Source organism: Lytechinus variegatus, chromosome 12 (assembly GCF_018143015.1).
Source record: "Lytechinus variegatus isolate NC3 chromosome 12, Lvar_3.0, whole genome shotgun sequence".
NCBI classification, from domain to species: domain Eukaryota; kingdom Metazoa; phylum Echinodermata; class Echinoidea; order Temnopleuroida; family Toxopneustidae; genus Lytechinus; species Lytechinus variegatus.
The window spans coordinates 28,133,092-28,153,957 of record NC_054751.1 but is presented as its reverse complement, the minus strand read 5'-3'; the positions used below and the strand labels follow the sequence as shown (position 1 = coordinate 28,153,957).

At 35.8% G+C, this 20,866-nt stretch overlaps 1 protein-coding gene and 2 non-coding genes across 3 annotated transcripts; 1 reads left to right on the top strand and 2 right to left on the bottom strand.

The window, feature by feature from the left end:
• The first annotated feature begins 2,888 nt into the window (after positions 1-2,888).
• On the top strand, positions 2,889-2,970 carry TRNAS-GCU. The gene has a single exon. It is a non-coding gene; the product is annotated as a tRNA-Ser (tRNA).
• Positions 2,971-3,390: 420 nt separating this feature from the next.
• Positions 3,391-3,472, bottom strand: TRNAS-GCU. The gene has a single exon. It is a non-coding gene; the product is annotated as a tRNA-Ser (tRNA).
• An 8,992-nt stretch (positions 3,473-12,464) lies between these two features.
• On the bottom strand, positions 12,465-15,568 carry LOC121425293 (beta-2 adrenergic receptor-like). The gene has a single exon (XM_041621319.1). The coding sequence runs from the start codon at positions 15,231-15,233 to the stop codon at positions 13,608-13,610; it is 1,626 nt and encodes a 541-aa protein (XP_041477253.1). The 5' UTR covers positions 15,234-15,568; the 3' UTR covers positions 12,465-13,607.
• Between the last annotated feature and the right edge of the window lie 5,298 nt (positions 15,569-20,866).

Here is a 20,866-nt window from a genome sequence, read left to right as displayed (position 1 = left end):
GAGCATTGAGCGGGGTGAGCTGATTCGGGATGCGTTTAGCAGGGGCCGCGGAACGGTTTTCAAAGTGGGGGGGGGGGCTGACCATGCTAAAAATCACAATCATATGGTCATTTTTACGTTTTTGTACACGGTTTTGGAAAAAAGTGGGGGGGGGAGGCTTCTTAATTTTATTGGATTTTTCTGACTCTCTTTCTCTCTCTCTCCCTCTCTCCCTATCCCTTTCAAATATTTCAGTCTAACAGTGCTATTAATAAATAGTGCTTATGCCTGAATGATATGAATTTTATCAAAATAGAATAAAATGAATAATTAAATCTCAAATAATTATATAAAATGGATGTTTATCCTCTCTTTCTGATATTCCTCTGTCCCCTCTTTCCATTTTCCCCTGCCCCTTTTTCATTACTTGGGAAGTTATTGGATTGTCGCCCTCGTGTCTGTGTTGGCACGCCACTGAAGAAGTGATGCAATGCAAACTGGATTCTATTTATTTCAAAATTTTGCAATTTATTCAAATTGGGTTACCTTGAAAATCAGGTCAGAGGCATTCAGGGGATAACTGCTGGAGGGGGGGGGGTAGTCCTGCCCCAGCTGCCACCCGCTAGATGTAGGGCATCAACGATCTTCACTTGGGTTGATGGATAGTCATTCTTTGATTTGAATTTATTCAGACAAATGAAAAATGAAATATATACATGTCTTGGATTGCCAAACAAGGTCTAGAAAAACCCATACAAGTAGGCATCCCAGAATATAAAACAATACATAATCAATAACATTAGATAAGAAATACAAATAGGCAGAATATCAAATATCATATGAAAATGAAACTACAGCAGGGAGACAATAAATAATTCTTCAAAGTACTAAATTACATAATGATAATTCAGGTGTCTAATTGGAGATATTTTAACAAAGCTGATTTAAATGTATGAAGTGATTGATTGCTAACTACTATTTGTGGGAGATGATTCCATTCATTAATTGTTTGGGGATAGAAGGACTTCATGTAATAATCTTTACTAGCAAATGTCATCTTAAAAGTGTGATAATTTTTTCCTATTCTATTTGCTCGTGTGCACCTATTCACTTCTCCTACATTCAGTGGCGTACCGTGGGTCATTGCATTGGGGGACACCAGCAAAAATTTTGAGTCACTATTGAGCGCGCGAAGCGCGCCCAGTTACCAGGTATACTGACCTAATAGAGTCACTTTAAGGACAGTGCCATTAAACGGATATGTATTTCATTGGTCAAATAATGCGAGCGCGAAGCGCGAGCTTAAAATTTCTGATATTCAGACCTAAAAAGGGACACTATAATTAATCTTTTGTAATCATGATACGTACCTGTCTCACTAAATAATGGGAGCGCGAAGCGCGAGCTGAAATTTTTGTAGATATTGACCCCCAAACAGGAAGATTTTAAGTACTATATTTTAGGAATCCATAAGAGTATACACATCTCACCATAGTCATCTAATGCGAGTGCCAATAAGCGCTCGATGATTTTGTTAGAATTGCATCTAAACATGCACATAATGAACTTGTAATCATGATTAACATACCCATATCACTAATCAAATCTTGCGAGCGCGAAGCGCGAGCTGAAAATTTAGGAGATTCAGATCCGAAGAGGGGCATTGTTTGTAGGAATTCAGGAAGATCATTCGTAGTTCACTTACCATAATTATGATGCGAGCGCGAAGCGCGAGCTGAAAATTTTTGATATTCAGATCAGAAAAAGGGACATTTTAAGGACTGATTCTAGGAATTCATGGAGAGGAGATATATTTCACCAATCCACTTCTGCGAAGGAAATGTTTTTTTATTAAGACCTTAATATGGGTTAAGTAGTCTTGAAAAAGAAGCATACTATTGTACATAAAACAATAATCACTCGAAGTGCGAGGAAATATATTTGGCAGTATGTTGTATATTGACTTGAAAACGGGAGGATTTAGTATTACAGGGTTATATATCTCGTTAAACAGACAATGCGAGCACCAGGAACAATGAAGACATAGGACCTGAGTAAATTATGTTTCGTAAAGTTATGAAAAAAAATGTTTCTTATGTAATATAACATAACATAATTACGATATAATATAACATCATAATGAACGATAATATATTTTTTCCCAGTACGTTTATCTTACTTTCTCCCTCTTTTTCTCCTTTTCCACGTTTTTTTTTGTCAGCCGATTGGGGGGCACGTGCCCCCCATGCCCCCCACCCCCGTAGTTACGCCACTGCCTACATTAATCAAGTTGTGAACAATTTTATAATAAAAAACAAGCCGATGGTATTTACGTCTTTTCTCTAATAAGTTCATTTTAAACCGTTTTCATAACTCGTTATATAGTTTGAAGTCCAATCTTTGGACATCATCCTGACGTAACGTTTTTGGATGCGTTCAATCATATCTTTATTTACAAATAAATTGTGTGTCATTTTAAGGCTAAGCTTGTTATTGTTAATCGGTGGTTTCAATTCACATCATAAAATTTACAGTAATTAACTTCATTATAACGATTGTAATGTACATGTATATAAAATAATGATTGTTCTATACTTCAATATGCATATGATTTTAATGACAACTAATTAAAGATATTATTCTGTAATTGTAATCAATTTGAATTATTCAATCTTTGTAATTGTTTATTTTTTTACATTCTTTTCTCCCAAGCATATTTTCTATTTCTTAAGCGCAGAAAATTCTCTCCTGTGAGTGGTGCGCGATGTACAATTCACGTTAATCATTAATACCATATCATTTATAGTATATATTTAAATAATTTTATCAAGAACGCGTCTTTCATTTTCATTCGTGCCTGCCGTTTTCATAATACAGAAAAATCTTAGTTTATTATAATGTATCAAGAAGACGAGGTGGCCGAGTGGTTAAGGCGATGGACTGCTAATCCATTGTGCTCTGCACGCGTGGGTTCGAATCCCATCCTCGTCGGCCTGTTTTATTTTTTTTATAAATGTAATAGACTGATAATAATCCTATATTCCAATTGATATGGAATTCTTTGTAAATTGTGTTGATATATGGTTAAGGTTTTATGGTATACGCTTTGAACTACTTATACCTTGGTCACATTTGCTCTATACGGCGTCCGTATATACGGCGAGTCGAAAACAGCCATTTTATTAATTTCAGTTCAAACCACCTATATGTAATTGGTACAAAAAATGTTAAAACGGCAGTTTTCGACTAGCCGTACTGCCGCCGTAGAGCAAATGTGGCCAAGGTATTTAGATGACTTTAAACAGTACTACTGCTTGCCTATTGATCTCCTTATTCTAATTATTGCCATGATTATCTTCACCATCATCTTCATTTTTCATTCAATTCCATAAAAAAATGTAAATAAAGATTCGACGAGGATGGGATTCGAACCCACGCGTGCAGAGCACAATGGATTAGCAGTCCATCGCCTTAACCACTCGGCCACCTCGTCTTTTTATATTTTATAAATACAAACACTTATTTTATTGATGATTCTAATGCTAAATACAATTAGCGACTTGTGTAAAACAATACAATCATAATTTACAATTATAACGGCAATCCGATTCGCATTGCTTTATTCAACAGTAAACATGGTAAAAGTAACTGAATGGAAAATTTATAAGTGATGTCATGTTATGTATACACTCTTAAATAGAAGTCGAACTCATGTTCGTGTTTATCGTGTTGATAAATACCGGTATGTGCTCACCCCTTAAATAATGACCCAAATCAACCACACTCCTTGTAATTTATTTGACTTGACGCATATTCACCAACGCTAAAATATTCTTTGATCAATCCATTTAAGAGAGTACTTTTGTTTGTTTTTCTTCAATTTCCATCATTGTTCAAAGAAACTAGGGGATAACTCCTCGGGTATTTATGCAAGATCTTCCTCTCTTTTGATCTTTTTTTTCTACATGGATTATTTCAATGGAGGACCTCCACATTAATGGTGGTAAATTAACAAAATATATCATAAAACAGGAAAGGGTGATTTTCAATGGCATTTCAGCCATGACTGCGTCTTTCGAATGAAATCATGGAACATTTTCAATGTATTTTGTCTACAAATAAATAAATTTATTTCGTAATTTATGTATTTATGTGTTTATTTATTAATCAGGGGCGGATCCAGGATTTTGAAATAGGGGGGGGGGCGCCAGCGGCGAGGGAGCGAAGCGACCGAGCGGGGGGAGGTTGTGGGAGGGGGGATACCCCCCTCCCACGGCAAGGACTTTTTCAAAAAATCATGTCCAAAAGTCGTATTTTGAGAGCACCTTTAGAAGAAAAATGCACACTTAAATCACTGTAACTTCATGAATAAAAGACACATACTGACTCATTTAGGAGCTAGTTTCCAGTCACACACCGTATAAGCGGTCATTCAAAACATACATTTGGCAAAGGCCCTTCACTTGCTTGCATCGTGTGATTGAAACATCAAATTTAAATGATACGAAACTGAGACTTTTAATCGATAAGTTCCGAATAATCCATTCTGTTTATTGTCATTTGTGTATTTACATTGTGTGTTTCAAACGAGAATTGTTTAGTCGTATGGCAACATGCATAAAATTTGGTTCTTTTTTCCCCAAATTGCACAGTAAATTGTTACAAACTACAGAAAAAAACGACATCATCTTCTGGTAATCAACCTTTTCCCTCGTATTATTTTCAAATCATCTTCAATAATCCTGACAAGTCACGTCAATCGGACGGGTGCGCGGAGGAACACATCAGGGAGGGGGAAATCTGTCTTCCACCAACCTCCTTGGTCAGATAGATTTGGGTTTACGCGCATATCATCGGCAGCGATCGGGGGGGGGGGGACGGGGGACGTGTTCTCCCTCAAATATGTCGGGGGAGGTCGTTCCCCCCTAGATTTTTAAAACTATTTTTTTTTCGATTTTGCTGGTAATCTTTTTTAAAGATATATTGTAATCAGCAAACCTATAGATTATCAAACATTAAAAATGGGGTAAGGGGGGGGGGGTTAATGTCACAATTTCTACTTTTTAACAATACACAATGTGTCCTCGGGACGTTTTTCCCCAGCACGAAAGTATTTTTATTCTCCCCCCCACCCCCACCCCCCCCCCCCCCCCCCCCCCCCCCGTCACATAAAATCTTCGCTCCTTACGCTGACATATAGCTGCCTATACACAGCAAACGCGGAGTGGGGTCGACTGGTGATTGAGAATATACAACTTTGCTCCTTGATAAAGGTTGGAATGATTGCTTCGGCGGAACTTAGTTGGGGCGCCCTGGATAATATGCCTCTGAATCTACCAGAAAGTGTAAAAGTTAGTTTACATTAAATACAAATATGTCTGACCTATACATTTCAGTGAAAACGTACATGACCAAGGCAGAATGATAATGCTGCGCACGTGGCGCCCGATATAGGGCTTCATCTTTGAGTGAAGAATAATCTCGGGGATAGACATTATCATTCGCATCGTTGACACTTTCTCTCGCGATCTGTTACTTACAATTTACATGTATTTGCCATAAAGACGGACAAACGCATGTTACAAAAAACACAAAATTTCGGGAAAAAATGATATCCAATCCAACATCTTCACACTGGTCACTGCACTGCAACTCCCGATTACAAGTGGTGCAACTTTCCAACCAATCGACTTGCGCGCCCTGGAATTCCGGAATTTACATATTGCAATACAGTATGACAGAGGTGTATTTGTGCGAACACAAAGGCCATGAGCGTAAGTTAAAATATAGTTTTGACTAGATCTAGCCCTTGAAATTGACTACATTGTACCAATCCAGTAAATATAACCATCCCCCCCCAAAAAAAAAAAATCCGGCGAAAATAGGGGGGCGCGCGCCCGGGCGCCCCCCTCTGGATCCGCCACTGTTAATTGATCTATTTTTCTATTCATTCATTCATGTAGTTATTCATTCATTTTATTTCTTTATTTATGTATTTTTTTTCATTCTATATATGTATTTATTTGTTAATTCATTGATTATTCATTATCCATCTTTTTATTCATTATTTACTTTATTCATTAGTCCTTTATATAAGCCAGCGCTTCTCAACCGGTGGGCCGCGAAGCTTTCTCAGGTGGGCCGCGAGAAGCTCCAGAGAAGAAAAAAAATTGGGGGAAAATAGTGTATTTAACATGTTCTATTTAATGTCTGAAAATGGTATGTTTGATCGGTCTCCGTGGATCAAACTAAGCTAAAGGCACGCCTATAGGTAGCATGTTGTTGACTTACATACACATTGTAAGTTGATTTCGATCTAACTCTGATGTGATCATCAGGCCTCATGTGCATGCATAGTAATTATCGCCCATACACCGGACCTTTGCAAATGTATTTATTTCTCAAACTGCTTCGAATGTGCTTATTAAGAGCTTTATGTTCAAATATCACGACATACTTTCATCAAAATGGACCGTCTTTTGAAGCGAAAGGGTGAGGGAGGAAACAAATGTACCAATGAAAAGTCTCAGAAGGTAACTGTAAGAAAATATGACCCTGAATATATAAAAATTTTAATTAATCATAACTGAGGAGTGATGCAAAACCAAAAGCAATGTGTGTCGAATGTGCTGAAATTATTGTCAAATAAGGCGCTTATACCGTCAGAGCTTCAGAGAAATCTGCCCCGAAGAGTGCAGGAAAGCCAAAATAGTGTTTCGAGAGGAAAAAGGCTGGATTTACTTCACAGCAGAACACTTGCGTACAGATGGGGGGGGGGGGCTCTTGGCCCCAGATATTTAGTGACTAAGAAAAAAAAACAGAAAAGAAAAGGGAAAAGGGTGAAATATGATATTATTTTTTAAATATTGTGTAAAAATCTATCACAAACTTGGATTTTTGTAATAAAAATGTCGAAATTTGAGCTTGCTCGCCATGTTCGCTCGCAACATTTCATTGATTGTACGAGATACACCATAATCAAGCCCCATCAATTTTTTGGCTCATTGCTCCACTGCAGCAGAAGATCATAATGTTACGCATTAATATGTTTTTTATAATCATTGTCGAGACAATCTTTGAGTTGAGACAAGTATAGACATATCGTTTTTAAATAAAGTTTGGTTGGTGGGCCTCGAAAAAATCTGAGAGTCAAAGTGGTCCTCGAGTAAAAAAAGGTTGAGAAGCACTGATATAAGCAGTATGTGTATTTATTCATTAATTTATTAATTTATGTATCTAGCTGTTCATCTATATATATATCATTAATTTTCATTTTCTATTTTAACGATAAAAATGATGTTCCATTTCACTTTATATTTTGGATGGACTTGGTCTTTAAAAATAATAAGTTATATATTCCATCTTGACGCCCATGAGCCATCGTACTATATGCAGGTGTTTTAGTGGGTTGTTCTAGGGCAATGCTCCGGGGCATGTTCTACTTGTCATTTCCTTGCCTGTTTTCTTTTCCTAATTGAGGAACCTGTACCTGGTAGTATTTAAAGCCTTTAAGCCTCGGGCTTGCCTTTTTAAAGATCAAGTCCATCCCAGAAAAATGATGATTTAAATAAATCGAGAAAAATCAAACTAGCATAACAGTGAAATTTTCATTGAAATCGCATGTAAAATAAGAAAGTTGTGACATTTTAAAATATCCCTCATTTTCACAAAATTTGCACAACCCAGTAACATACAAATGAGGCAGTCAATGATGTCCCTCACTCACATTTTCTTCTGTTTTTCATTGTTTGAATTATAAAATATTTCATTTTTTTACAGATTTGACAATAAGAACCAACTTGACAATACCATATAAACAATGCTAATTCCACATGTTCAGGGAGAAATTAATAGTTTTTTCACTTGACAATGAGAAGAAAATTAGAAGATTTCACATTTCATGTAATAAAATAAAAAAGAAATAACGAGTGGATGACGTCATCAGTTTCCCCATTTGCATACTGACCAGGATGTGCATATAACTGTTTTGTGAAATTAAGCGAAACTTTAAAATGTCATAACTTTCTTATTTTACAGCCAATTTTGATGAAATTTTCAGTGCTTTGCTTGTTTGAATTTTCTCTTTTTATCAAATCAACTTTTTGTTGGGATGGACTTGTCCTTTAACATTTTTTAAATTCGGTTTTTTTTTTCTTTTTCCTGATTGTTGGACCTTTATCAGACAGCATAGCCTTCCTCTATCCTCCCAAGTCCATGGTATGTGTGTGTGGAAGTGTGAGGATGGGCGTTAATTCGCGCGCGCGCGAGTGTGTGTATCTGTGAGCTGTGTAGCCACTTTGTGTAGCCAGCTGTGTAATACAGTTTTGCCCCGGGTTTTGTGCACTGCGCAAGAATATAAAAGACGGAGAAGTTAATGAGAGGAAGAAGATGGAGAAGGAGGAAGAGGAGAAGAATGAGGAGGAGAAGAAGAAGAAGAGGAGGAGGAAGAAGAAGAAGAGGTAGAAGAAGAAGAAGGAGCAGAAGAAGAAGAAGAAGGAGGAGGAGGAGGAGAAGAATGAGATGAATCAGGAATCAAAGTGAGTTAAAGGGTTAAAGAAAAAAATGAAAGAAATAGGAAAAAGATTTTTAAAAAATAAATGATAAATTCATGTTTGAAGTATTAAGAAAGTTGAAATTATCTTCAAACATCGGCAAATTATCTTACAATACAATTTATTGTGTTATGTGGTACACCATAGACAATGTTTTAATGAAGACGAAGCATGTATGGAATGCCTGTTGCTAACGAATTCAAGTATATATTTATCTATCTAAGTGTCGACTGTCCCAAAAATTGAATTTACAACGTAATGAGAACACGATGAATATGAAATGAATTATTGTTGGGTACATTATAATTGTGAAAATATAAAACTCTATAAACAGCATTCCATAGTTACTAGTAAACGTTAATAGTTTCGGTTTAAACTCAGACAAACTTATGGAAATGTAAACCTATGAAAATTTTGCAGTTCACATATGTCTTGATGTCTAATATTTTATCATATTCCATATAAACTATTCTCAATTTCCAAATGTTAAAAAAAAACTTTCTGTTGCGATTTTACCACAATCCTAAACTACAGATTTGCTCAGTTTGTATAACTGTAATAAATATAAACTCGACAGTACTTCCTTTTCACATACTTTCGTCAACATTCCATTATCCCATCGGCTGTGATTTAAAAAAATGTAACGAATAAGTAATAGCCTTGCGCTGATGATCTCGAAATCCTGTCTTTGATGATATTAAAAAAACTGGACCTATTTATCACTACTTAGAAAAAAACCCAGTGCTTTACTAATATACATAGCAACCTTGGAGTGGGGCAGCTCGATCGTGATATAATTATGAACCATAAAAAGGAGTATTGTTAAATTACAATTTCGAAAAGGAGTCGATCTACGATTACGTATATCGTAATGTAGATAAATAGTCATTTTAAGCTTAGCGATTATCAGGAATGATAATTGCCAATCTATTTGTCACTTCGAAGCTGTAGTAGGTGTCTTTGCGACGACGCCAAAATGTACAATTTATATATTGAGCACAACAAGCAAAAAGCTTACAGTAACAGTTTTTTTTTCTGATTCGTAGCGTAGTTATCTTATTATACTACATGACATTTTGATTCATGTATCAATATTTTTGTGGCCTGCAATTGCACTTATGAAAGACTTTAATCAGGGTAATTTCCCATTTATTAAAGTAATCAAATAAAAATCAGTTCAGGGAAAGTTTCATTTCAGTCACCAGGGCTTCATTCCCTTCTATCAGAGCAAATATACGAGATGAGAGAAAATAATCGCAAAAATGCATATTAATCAATGTCTACTTTTTTACTTTTATGTAAACATCTTCCACAAGCTAGATACCCACATAATAGCTGAAATAACATAATGAGATAATACTTAAGTCCTCAATTCCTTAACATGACCTAGAAATTGTAAACCAATTTGAAAATAATTTTTATTCCTGAACTGGACACAATCCTGTGTGGTTTGGGTATAATTATCAAAATTGCATTGTAAAATAAATACCCTACAAATTCAATTCTGGTAAACCCACACGCTTGCAACGTAAACAACTATTTTTCTTCTCCTTCTTTACAATTCGATACATGTATGCTGTAACATTAGGTCTATTATATGCATCGATTTATATACTTCATCATATTTCACAAAGTTGTTATTCCATATAAGTTACCCCGACTGTACAGAATTCTAGTTTTTATCCTGATTCTGAAAAAACTTACAACTATATAAAGCATATGAAACGTCTCATAAGAAGTAACAGCTTTGGCTGTTCAAGAACGAATTAACAGTTATGCGGCACAAGACCATGAAAAGATGAGAAAAAAGAACAGAAATTAAAAAGCCGACAGGGTTGTCAGTTTAAGGCATTTTCAATGCAATTAGTAATGCAAGTACAAAGTAAATTTATTTTTAAGAATACATGCAAAATACGTATTTAGGATCGACCATGAGTTGTCGAACGGAGTTAAAACTGAAGGGCCTATTGTGGAATTAATGTAAGAAATTTCGCTCCACTTTATTAAAGGTCAAGTCCACCCTAAAAAGTATTGCATTAAATCAAGAGAGGAAAATCAAACAAGCATATTAACACTGAAAATTTGATCAAATCGGATGTAAAAATAAGAAAGTTATGACATTCTAAGGTTTCGCTTAATTTCACGAAACAGTTATGTGCAAATCCTGGTCGGTATGCAAATGAGGAGACTGATGTCACTCACCATTTCTTTTGTATTTTATTATATGAAATACGTAATCTTTTCCTGAAACAAAGTTTTCTTCCTCCCTGAACATGTGCAAATACCATTGTTTATCAATTTAAGCGAAACTTTAAAATGTCATAACTTTCATATTTTACATCCGATTTGATGAAGGTTTCAGTTTATGCTTGTTGGAAGTTTTTCTTTTTGTTCACATCAACTTATTTTTTTTGGTGGACTTGTCCTTTAATACCTCAGTCATATTTCCTCTACAGCGGCCGTACTTCGAGTCGAAAACAGCCGTTTTGTTCATTTTTATTCAACCACCCATAATGAAGCTGGTATAAAAATGTTGAAACGGCTGTTTTCGACTTGCCGTACGGCCACCGTGGGGAAAATGTGACTGAGGTATTAATTTATCATTTTATTATGCCTTATTCGAATAACAAGATGACTAAGACGGAAAACTCCCGTCTCGTAACGAACCTATAAACGAAGCCACACTTATATTCACAGCCACAAATTGAAAGCAAACAAGAAATAAGGTCTTGAAAGGTTTCACATGCCAATCGTGTAAGACACCATAAAATGGGCCGATTTATTACAACATTTAGTTTTACTGAATCACATTCACGATAAAGTGATGGGAAATTAGAATAAAATATGTTTAATACTTGGAAATAAATATTATGACATGAGGATAATAATCAATATGTATAAATATGTTCTTTGGGTAGTAGATAAAAATTTGCTGAATATTGTGAAAACTATACTCGTAAGAGCTCGAATAATCAAGACATTTTCACAGGATGTTTAATCATCTCAAAATGTGAAAAATGGAATAGGTCACACAGAACATTCATCAAATGACCTTGTGGGTTCAAATGTTAAAATAATAAATCCACATCATAACTTATCTGACAATTTTGAAGTTCACCATGATGTCGCGGATTGTTTTAAGACCAAAATAGAAAGGGACATTTCAATGAAGGTTGTGAAATAGATTTCTTTGTAACTCAAATATATAAAAATATGTGTATATCTTATTTAGGCATATATATACATATATATATATATAATAATAATAATAATAATAACAATAATAATAGCGGCATATTTACCCAGGGTAGCCACTTCAGTTCCGAAAACTGTTCTCCCAGCGGGCCCTGCTATTATTACCCCGGCTTTAGCACGGCTACCTTGATCGGGCGCTCGAGCATTCGAGGAATTTCTTCCTACCGGGTACCCATTCACCTCACCTGGGTCGAGTGCAGCACAATGTGGACAAATTTCTTGCTGAAGGAAATTACGCCATGGCTGGGATTCGAACCCACGACCCTCTGTTTCAAAGTCCGAAGACTAATCCACTGGGCCACAACGCTCCACATATATATATATATATATATATATATATATAATATTGAGTTTAGAAACGGATTTTGATTTTTTTGTCACATACTGGGCACTGACGAAGAGTGTGACTTTAAAATCTACGGTTTTATTTTTACGGCATATACTATATCCAATTGCGAATATTTTTTTTCCTTATATGCCGAAGCAGACTTTGCATCGGGGACTTTTACTACTAAACTTGCGCTTCCAGCGCATTGATTTCTTTGAAAGATGAGTTTCACACTCTGTATGCTCGTGAACAGACGTGTTCACCACGACTGATTCAGAAAATTATTTTGAATTCTCTTTTGTTACATCATGGGCAATGACGTAGAGTGTGACTTACTTTACCTTTCACTGTTTAGAGCTACGCTCCTTGTAAAATCTACGATTTTATTTCAACGGCATTTACTAAACCAATTGTGACTATTATTTTTCTTATATGCCGAAGCAGACTATTTCTATTTTACTCAGGTAATTTTACTGCTAAACTTGGACTGTGGCGGGTTAGACCCTTTTCAGATTTTCCTGTTTTAGAATCGGAGATTCGCCATTGTCATCTTGCAGTCATGGAAACGTTTCTTTATGCGATTTTTTTTAACAGTGCTGGCCTTTCTCCATCTTCAGCACATTAATTTCTTTGAAAGGTGAGTTTCACAATCAGTTTGCACATGAACAGACTATTTATCACGACTGTTTCAGAAATTTACTTGAATTAATTTGTGTCACATCATGGACACCGACGAAGAGTGTGACTTTTCTTTTCGTTTTTTTTTTAGAGCTAGGCCTACGCTCCTTTTAAAATCTACGATTTATTTCTACGGCATTTACTAAACCAATTGTGAATATTTCTCTTTAAATGCCGATGTATATATGATATTCATACATACGTTAATGGTCAATGAATTTCATTTCAAAATAAGGTACCAAAGAAACAATTTGTAACTGACATTAAGATTATCTCAAAGATCAAATAAAAATGGAAAAATAAATATTTAAGTCGGCAATATGTCGATTTTTAAAGATTTAAATACAGATATGAAATGATTTGATATTTGAGTATATTACAACGATAAATGCGTAGTATGGAAATATAACTCCAATTTAGACTTAGAGTGAAAAATAAAATACATAATTTGCAAGAACGCATTTGATAAAGGCATATTTTTTATGCACTAAAAATCGATCAAACTGACTAGAGACATAAAATGATATAGATAAAAATAGTATTCAGTGGTAGATTTTATGAATTAGATGAAATTCGAAAAGGTCTATATAGTAAAGTTGCTGTAGTTAAATACAAATGTACCATCATGAAAATAACGGATAACTGTCTTGATTTGTTTTTATCCTTCTTCATATTATAAACTTCATTGCATAATAATATCAATACGATTTCATAATAAGTTATTTCCAATATTCATTAGTATGATTGTACAAAAAGTGCAAAAGTAACATCATCGATTATCATAAATATTTATCAACACCAAAATATGGCGTTTTTCAGAAGTAACCATTTGGTAAAGAGTATCTAAAATTTGAATGAGCACTGCTTGTGGTATCAACAGAATTCCTTTCTTCACTGTACTGAGTAATAGAGGTGTCAGCAATGAGCCCTGTGGGACTGTTCGGTGTCATCGATCCTTTTCTCCGAGAACTTGACCAATCGTGCATTTCACGTTTGCGCTTCCATTTATATATACAAAGGATGCGCGTAAATGCGTTTTTAAAACGGCGACTTGCGAAAGCATATATAATTGGGTTCAACGCACTGTTCACATATCCTAACCACGTGACAATACCGATTAAGATTGGATGAAAATAACATGTCTGACATAAAGGTGCGGTGACATTGACGATGAAGAACGGTAGCCAACATATGATGAAAACACCCATGACGATGCCAAGAGTTCTGGCTGCTTTATGTTCTCGAGACAACCTGGACATCAATTTCCTTCCAGGCAGGCTATTCCGCCTGTTGACAGTTCCCGGCACAGTTTGAGGCGAGTAGGAATTTGGGCTTGTACTTGCTCGTCTTTTTTGTAACGAGCCATCAATTGTTCTAATTCCTCCCTTATGGACGCGCATTGATATTTCATCTCCGTTTACGGATCCTCTCTTCTGGGCGCGCATCGCCATGGCATCTCCGTTGACGGATCCTCCCTTATGGACGCGCATTGCCATACCGTCCCCATTTACAGACTTGACGCGCTTCGTCCCTGAGCGTAACATCCGTACTTGGCCAACCGCTGTGCGGTAGATTTTGAGATACATGCCCAACATGATGACAGAAGGGACATAAAACGATACGCAAGATGATGCTACAAGGTAAACAGTATTTGACGGAAATATGCAGCCTCGTGGTGGGTGAGGGGGCTCTACCGCGTGCCACCACCAGATACACGGGAATGAGATGAGCGCGGAACACACCCAAGCCAAGCTGATTAAAATAAGAGCCATCCTTTTCGTCATGCGCGTCGGGTAGCTGAACGGATGAGTAATCGCCCAATATCTATCACATGCTATAACACATAGGTTCAATATAGAAGCAGTGCATCCCAAGATATCAAATGCATGCCAGAGGTCACACCAAACTACGCCATAGGGCCAGTATCCCTGCGTTATCTCCATGTGAATCGAAAATGGCAAAACGATGGTCCCAATCAAAAAGTCTGCGCATGCAAGAGACACGATGAAAAGATTCGTCACAGTTCTCAAGTGATGTTCACGATATACAGCCAATATAACCAACGTATTTCCAAATGTAATTACCAGTGCTAAGAATATGGATAGTATGCCAACAAGAAGTTGACGGGTGAGGTCATTGACTCCAGAGTCTGAGGACACCTCAGGTGAGGTGTAGTTTGATGTTCCATAAGGAAACGAAAAATTCACATCCTCAGTAAATGAAATTACAGTAACATCTGTCGATAAAACATCCAGTGAATCACCGTCTGAATCTGGCAGGAGTGTGGTCTTAGAGCAGCCTAGGCAGGGCGATCCTTGAGAGCTCCACGTAGAGGACATCGAACCAGTCGTCACGGTGTGCTCGGCCCTTGTCAGCGGGGACTGCGGCGATGAGTGGACCGTTGCCTCGGTGAGAAAGTCGGTCCCCACCAAAGTTCCCATCTTCTCAACGCATCATCATCAACAACGGATCAAAAAGATATTCTGGAGTATTCGCGCCTCATGCTCGGTCGGCGAAACACCATCTGCCAAAGAAAACATAAAACGAAGAGACATGATAATCATTATATCGGGCATTATATTCAAAACTGAAGACAGATACATCGTCTGCACACAAGCTTTTAAAGAACGGTTTTTGAAGCCACTAAGGATCGGCTTCCAAAAAGATATTCCAGCCGCAGAATCAGTGAAGCATGGGCGTACCCAAGTTTTCTATGGCGTTATTCGATTCTTCGTCACTCAATGCACTTGTTAATTCCCAGTCCCGATCCGACACACAGCTGCTTCTATTGTCATATCATACATCGATCTGAAGAAGATGCCTCTCAAAATCATTCAGATCTCAAGGGAATTTAGCCTCCATCCATCCAACAACTATTATCACGTTTTCTATTGATGTTTCTTTTTTGTAAGGGTGGGCAATTGTACCCAGCCTGTATACTAAGATCCACTGAGCGGTATAGTTACAGAAACACACAAAAACTGTCAGGAATTAAAGTAAGAATGAGAAAGAGAGAGAGAGACAGACAGAGTCGAACGGGGATTTGGCTGAAACTCATTTTAATTCCATTACCAGTCATGCCTGTAAGAGGAGAATAATACTCGTATATTGAAGAAAAATAAACAAAATATAACAAAGATAAAACTTAAAACATCTGATATTGATTTTTCTGAAAACACTTAAATACTGAAGTGATCGAAGTCGTGCTCTTGAGAACAAAAGGTGTAAAACAGTTTAACGAATATATCAATCCATATAGTCCCATGCATGAAACAAGAAATTAATTCAAGTTAGAAGGACCGAAAAAGTATGAAATATCTTATTGTTCATTTAAAAAAGTAACCGAGTTATCTTGAGAGTAGTCCATTATTGAATGCATTTCACGAATGATTAATGTTCAGTGATTATCACCGACTAATTTGCTCTCAGCCATTGGGATGCGTCGATTCCCAGCAGTTCATAGGACTTGTCAGTGAATACCTTTCTGTATTAATGTGCTATTCGTCCCTTCTCACCAAAGGTGTTGGTTTTATGATGATTCGACTATCTTCCAAAATGACACCTTGGTGAAATAAAAGCCGATCGAGTACGTCCTCCAATAGGAAACGAGGGATACCTCATTCCATTTGCTTTTTCTCGAGAGCTCCAGACATTAAAGGAGAATGAAACCATTGGAACAAGATAGCTTGTGTGAAAACAGAAAAATCAAAGAAACAGATCAACAAAAGTTTTTAAAAAATCGGACAAATAATGAGAAAGTTATGAGCATTTGAATATTGCGATCACTAATGCTATGGAGATAGCAAATTGGCAATGCGACAAAGATGTGTGATGTCACTTGTGAACAACTCTCCCCATTACTTTAGTATATATTTCACTTGAATTGCCTCTTGTATCACATCTTTCCATAGATCATGTGTTCTTTCTACATGAGGGCATGTAATACATATTTTTTTAAGGATACATCTTGCATAAAGAGTTTGTATCATCATTAGAAAAAGTAAAAAGATACATTTTGAGGGTATTTTATAGTCCACTAAAGGGAAAGTTGTTCGTCAGTGACATCACACATCCTTGTCGCATTGCCAATGGGAGGATCTCCATAGCATTACTGATTGCAATATTCAAATGCTCGTAACTTTCTCATTATTTGTCTGATTTTTCTCAAACTTTCTTTATTCTTATTCTTTGATTTTTCTGTTTCTACACAAGACTGTTTGTTCCAAAGGTTTCATTCCCCTTTACATTCTTAACCATTAAATCACGAGTGCTTGCGCATCTTATGAAAATGTCAGGTATATTCTCGAACAAGGTTTTCCTTCGAGGGAGGGGGGTAATATGATCACATTATCAAATCAGTCACGACAAACATGCACTCTTAAAACAAATCAGTCAAATTGACCAGACCAGTAGTCAGCTGGGAGCAACTGATATGGCAATCACTGATATTCATATTTCTGACATATTATATTCTAGTCAGAAATACCTCTGTTCTAGTAAAATATGACTAGAAAATAGTCAAATATGACTAGAATAGCAGTTGAACCCAGCTGACCCTATTAACCTGTCATTTTTGACTGATTTGTTTTTAGAGTGTGGACCAAATACAAAAGGAGGTAGGGCAGGGGCGTTCGCCCTCCCATGATCTTTTTATCTTTAAGTAGTGAACCAAAAAAGAACAACGATCTCAGAGGAGGAAAGAAGGAGGAAGAACTGAGGATGAAAAGGGAAGAGAGAATGGAATAAGGTAGATGGATGGGGATCATGTAACTGTACATTACCCTCTTTAATTCTTTTAATAAAACATAGGTCTTCTTGCCAACACCTCCCCCCCCCCTCCCAGACTCTGGTGCCGCACTTGTCATGACGCTTTTGGTGTGGTAGTTCCGCTTAGCCTTATCATGATACGATAAAATTGACTTCACAATCACGTTTCGCCCCCTCCCCTCCCCTAGCCCCATTCTCTCTTTAGAATATACTCCATCTTATTTAGGAGGGGTAGGTCTTCTCTAGTTTTCATGTATCCAGATCGTTACAATAAAAAATAAAATCACTTCTGACTTTATATACCCGGTAACAATCTCGCACTTCAATAATACCTTGCTGCCTCGATTCCTCATTTTCACGAGCATCGAAAAGGCAATATACTTTGATATTCCCCAAAGTGCAATGTTATCACTAACTCTACCCCCATCCAGACACCTTGGTGAATGCTCAATCATTCGTCTACCTACAGTGTAATGTTAAGACACACCAACGATATCGGTTCCAAACCGATAGCTATTACGTTATATCGAATATCAGTTTTTTTTTTTTTTTTTTTTTTTTTTTTATTATTAATTTTTATATATATTTATTTTTTTCTTTTATTTTCCCCCCTCGGTTGAAAGGCTGTGAGGTTGATTTATTTTAGGATGGTGAATAATGTATTAAATGTATTTTCATGCCATTTCCTCACACTTAATGTAAAAGGAATACGAGACAAAACAAAACGAGGAAAAATCTTTAGTTGGTGTAAGACGAAATCCGTTGACATAGCATGCTTACAAGAAACATATAGTTCGCCAGATATTGAGGATAAATGGCAATCAGAGTGGGGTGGGAAATGTATCTTTAGTCATGGTACGCACCATGGAAGAGGAGTTCTTGTGTTAATAGACAGTAAGATAGACATTGAAATTGGCAATACCTGGGTAGATGAAAATGGTAGATATGTTTTAATTAAATGCAAGATACAAGGACAGAAGTTGCTATTTGGAAGTGTATATTTTCCCACGGGAAATAACGAAAATGACCAAATACAATTTTTAAGTGATTTAGGTCAATTATTATTAAGGAATAATTTAGAGGGAAGTTCAGTAGTACTTGGTGGTGACTTTAATGTTATTAGAGACACCAATTTAGATTATTTTGGACATGTATCAAAAAAAGATTCAAAATTCAGTAAAAAATTACAAGAGTTTATGGATATTTTTTTATTAATTGATATATGGAGAAACAAAAATAAAGACAAAAAACAATATACGTATAAACAGCTAAATCCATTCATGCAGAGTCGCTTAGATTATTGGATTATATCAGAGAACTTGGAACGGATAACATCCAACTGTGATATCGTTCCCTCTATAGCTCCAGACCATGCTGCAGTTAATCTAGTTTTCCATAAAAGATCACAGTCAAAAAATAACAAAAGATCCTATTGGAAATTCAATAATAGTCTTTTAAACGATAATGATTATGTTCAGAAAATGAGAGAAAAAATTAAGTCTTTAAAGAAGAAATTGTCAGTGGAAATTAAAGATAAAAGAGTATTGTGGGATTTTATGAAAATGGAAATAAGGAAATTTACTATTAAAATATCAAGAGAAAGGGCGAAGGAAAGAAAAGAAAAAATTGAAAAACTGGAGGAAGAGATAAAGAACTTAGAGAGTCTATTGTCGATTGATAGTGGACATCAGAAAGACATTTTTGAAAATATAAGAACTAAGAAGCAACAACTAAGTTCACTTTACGATTATGTTAATGAAGGTTTGAAAGTCCGTTCAAGGTCCTCATGGTATGAAAGTGGAGAAAAGAATACAGCATTTTTTAAACAGTTAATACAATCAAATAGGAAAAACAGTATAATACAAAAATTAATTATAGATGGAAATATCACTACTAACGAAAAGGAAATTATTGAAGGAATAAAATCATTCTACAGGCAACTATATAAGGAAACAGATATTATAGAAGACAACATTTTAAATTTCTTTCCTGGTAACCTACCAAAATTAAATGATACATCACAAAATTTATGTGAAGGAACAATCGTTGAAAGAGAATGTGTAGAGATATTGAAAGGTATGACACTCAACAAATCTCCAGGAAATGATGGTTTAAGTGTAGAATTTTATCAGAAATTTTGGTCAGTAATTGGAGATTTAATACTTGCATCTTTTAATGAGGCTCTGCGATTGGGAGAATTATCAGCCTCTCAAAGACAAGCAGTTATTACCTTGATACACAAAGACGGCAAAGATCCAGAATTTATTAAAAACTACAGACCGATTTCGTTACTAAACGTAGATTACAAAATTTTATCTAAGGTACTTTCAAAGAGAATACAAGAAGTTTTACCGGAAATTGTAGGTTTTGATCAGCTGGGCTACGTTGGGGAAAGAAATATTGGAGAAGCAATCCGAATAATAGATGATATGATCTTTCATACTTCTTTCTATAGAGAAAGGGCTTTTTTGGTAGCCATTGACTTCGAAAAAGCGTTTGATTCTGTGTCACATTTATTTTTACATAAGGTACTAAAATCATTTAATTTTGGACCAAGGTTTCGCAAATGGGTAAATATTTTTTATACTAATACTGAAAGTTGTGTTATAAATGGATGCGCATCGACAGGTTACTTTAAGGTTGGAAGAGGAGTAAGGCAGGGAGATCCTCTTTCTCCATATCTGTTTGTTTTGTGTATTGAAATTTTAGCTCACATGATTAGGAATAATCATCAGGTAAAAGGGATCCGTTTTGGAAATACAAAATTAAAACAAGTTTTGTACGCAGATGATATAACGCTTTTTATTAAAGACTTACCTTCATTTAAGGAGACTGAACGCATTTTTGAAGCATTCTATAAAATATCAGGATTAAAGATAAACAACGACAAGACGTTTATATTACTTTTAGGCCCACAGTTTTCCACTCATAACTTTCCTTTTGGGAAGCAAGTCGATATCGTTAAGATATTAGGAATTTATTTTTCGATACACGAAGATATCAAGGAAAAAATGAACTACAAAGAAATACTAAGTAAAATTAAAAAATTATTTAATTGGTGGAAGCAACGCGATTTAACATTAATGGGAAAAATTCAATTAATGAAAGTATATGGCTATTCCAAATTGATATATTTATCATCATTGATGCCAGTTCCAGAGTGGGTACATAGTGAGATTGAAGAAATAAGTTTTGATTTTTTATGGAAAGGTAGAAACAAAATAAAAAATACCATAATAACTTTAGACTATTCGCAAGGGGGGCTCAAAATGATGAATTTCAGACTGTTTGTGAAAGCACAGAGAAT

What these genes read in the sequence shown, in the direction of transcription:
- LOC121425293 (XM_041621319.1), bottom strand. Translation starts at nt 15,233, where the DNA reads ATGGGAACTTTGGTGGGGACCGACTTTCTCACCGAGGCAACGGTCCAC.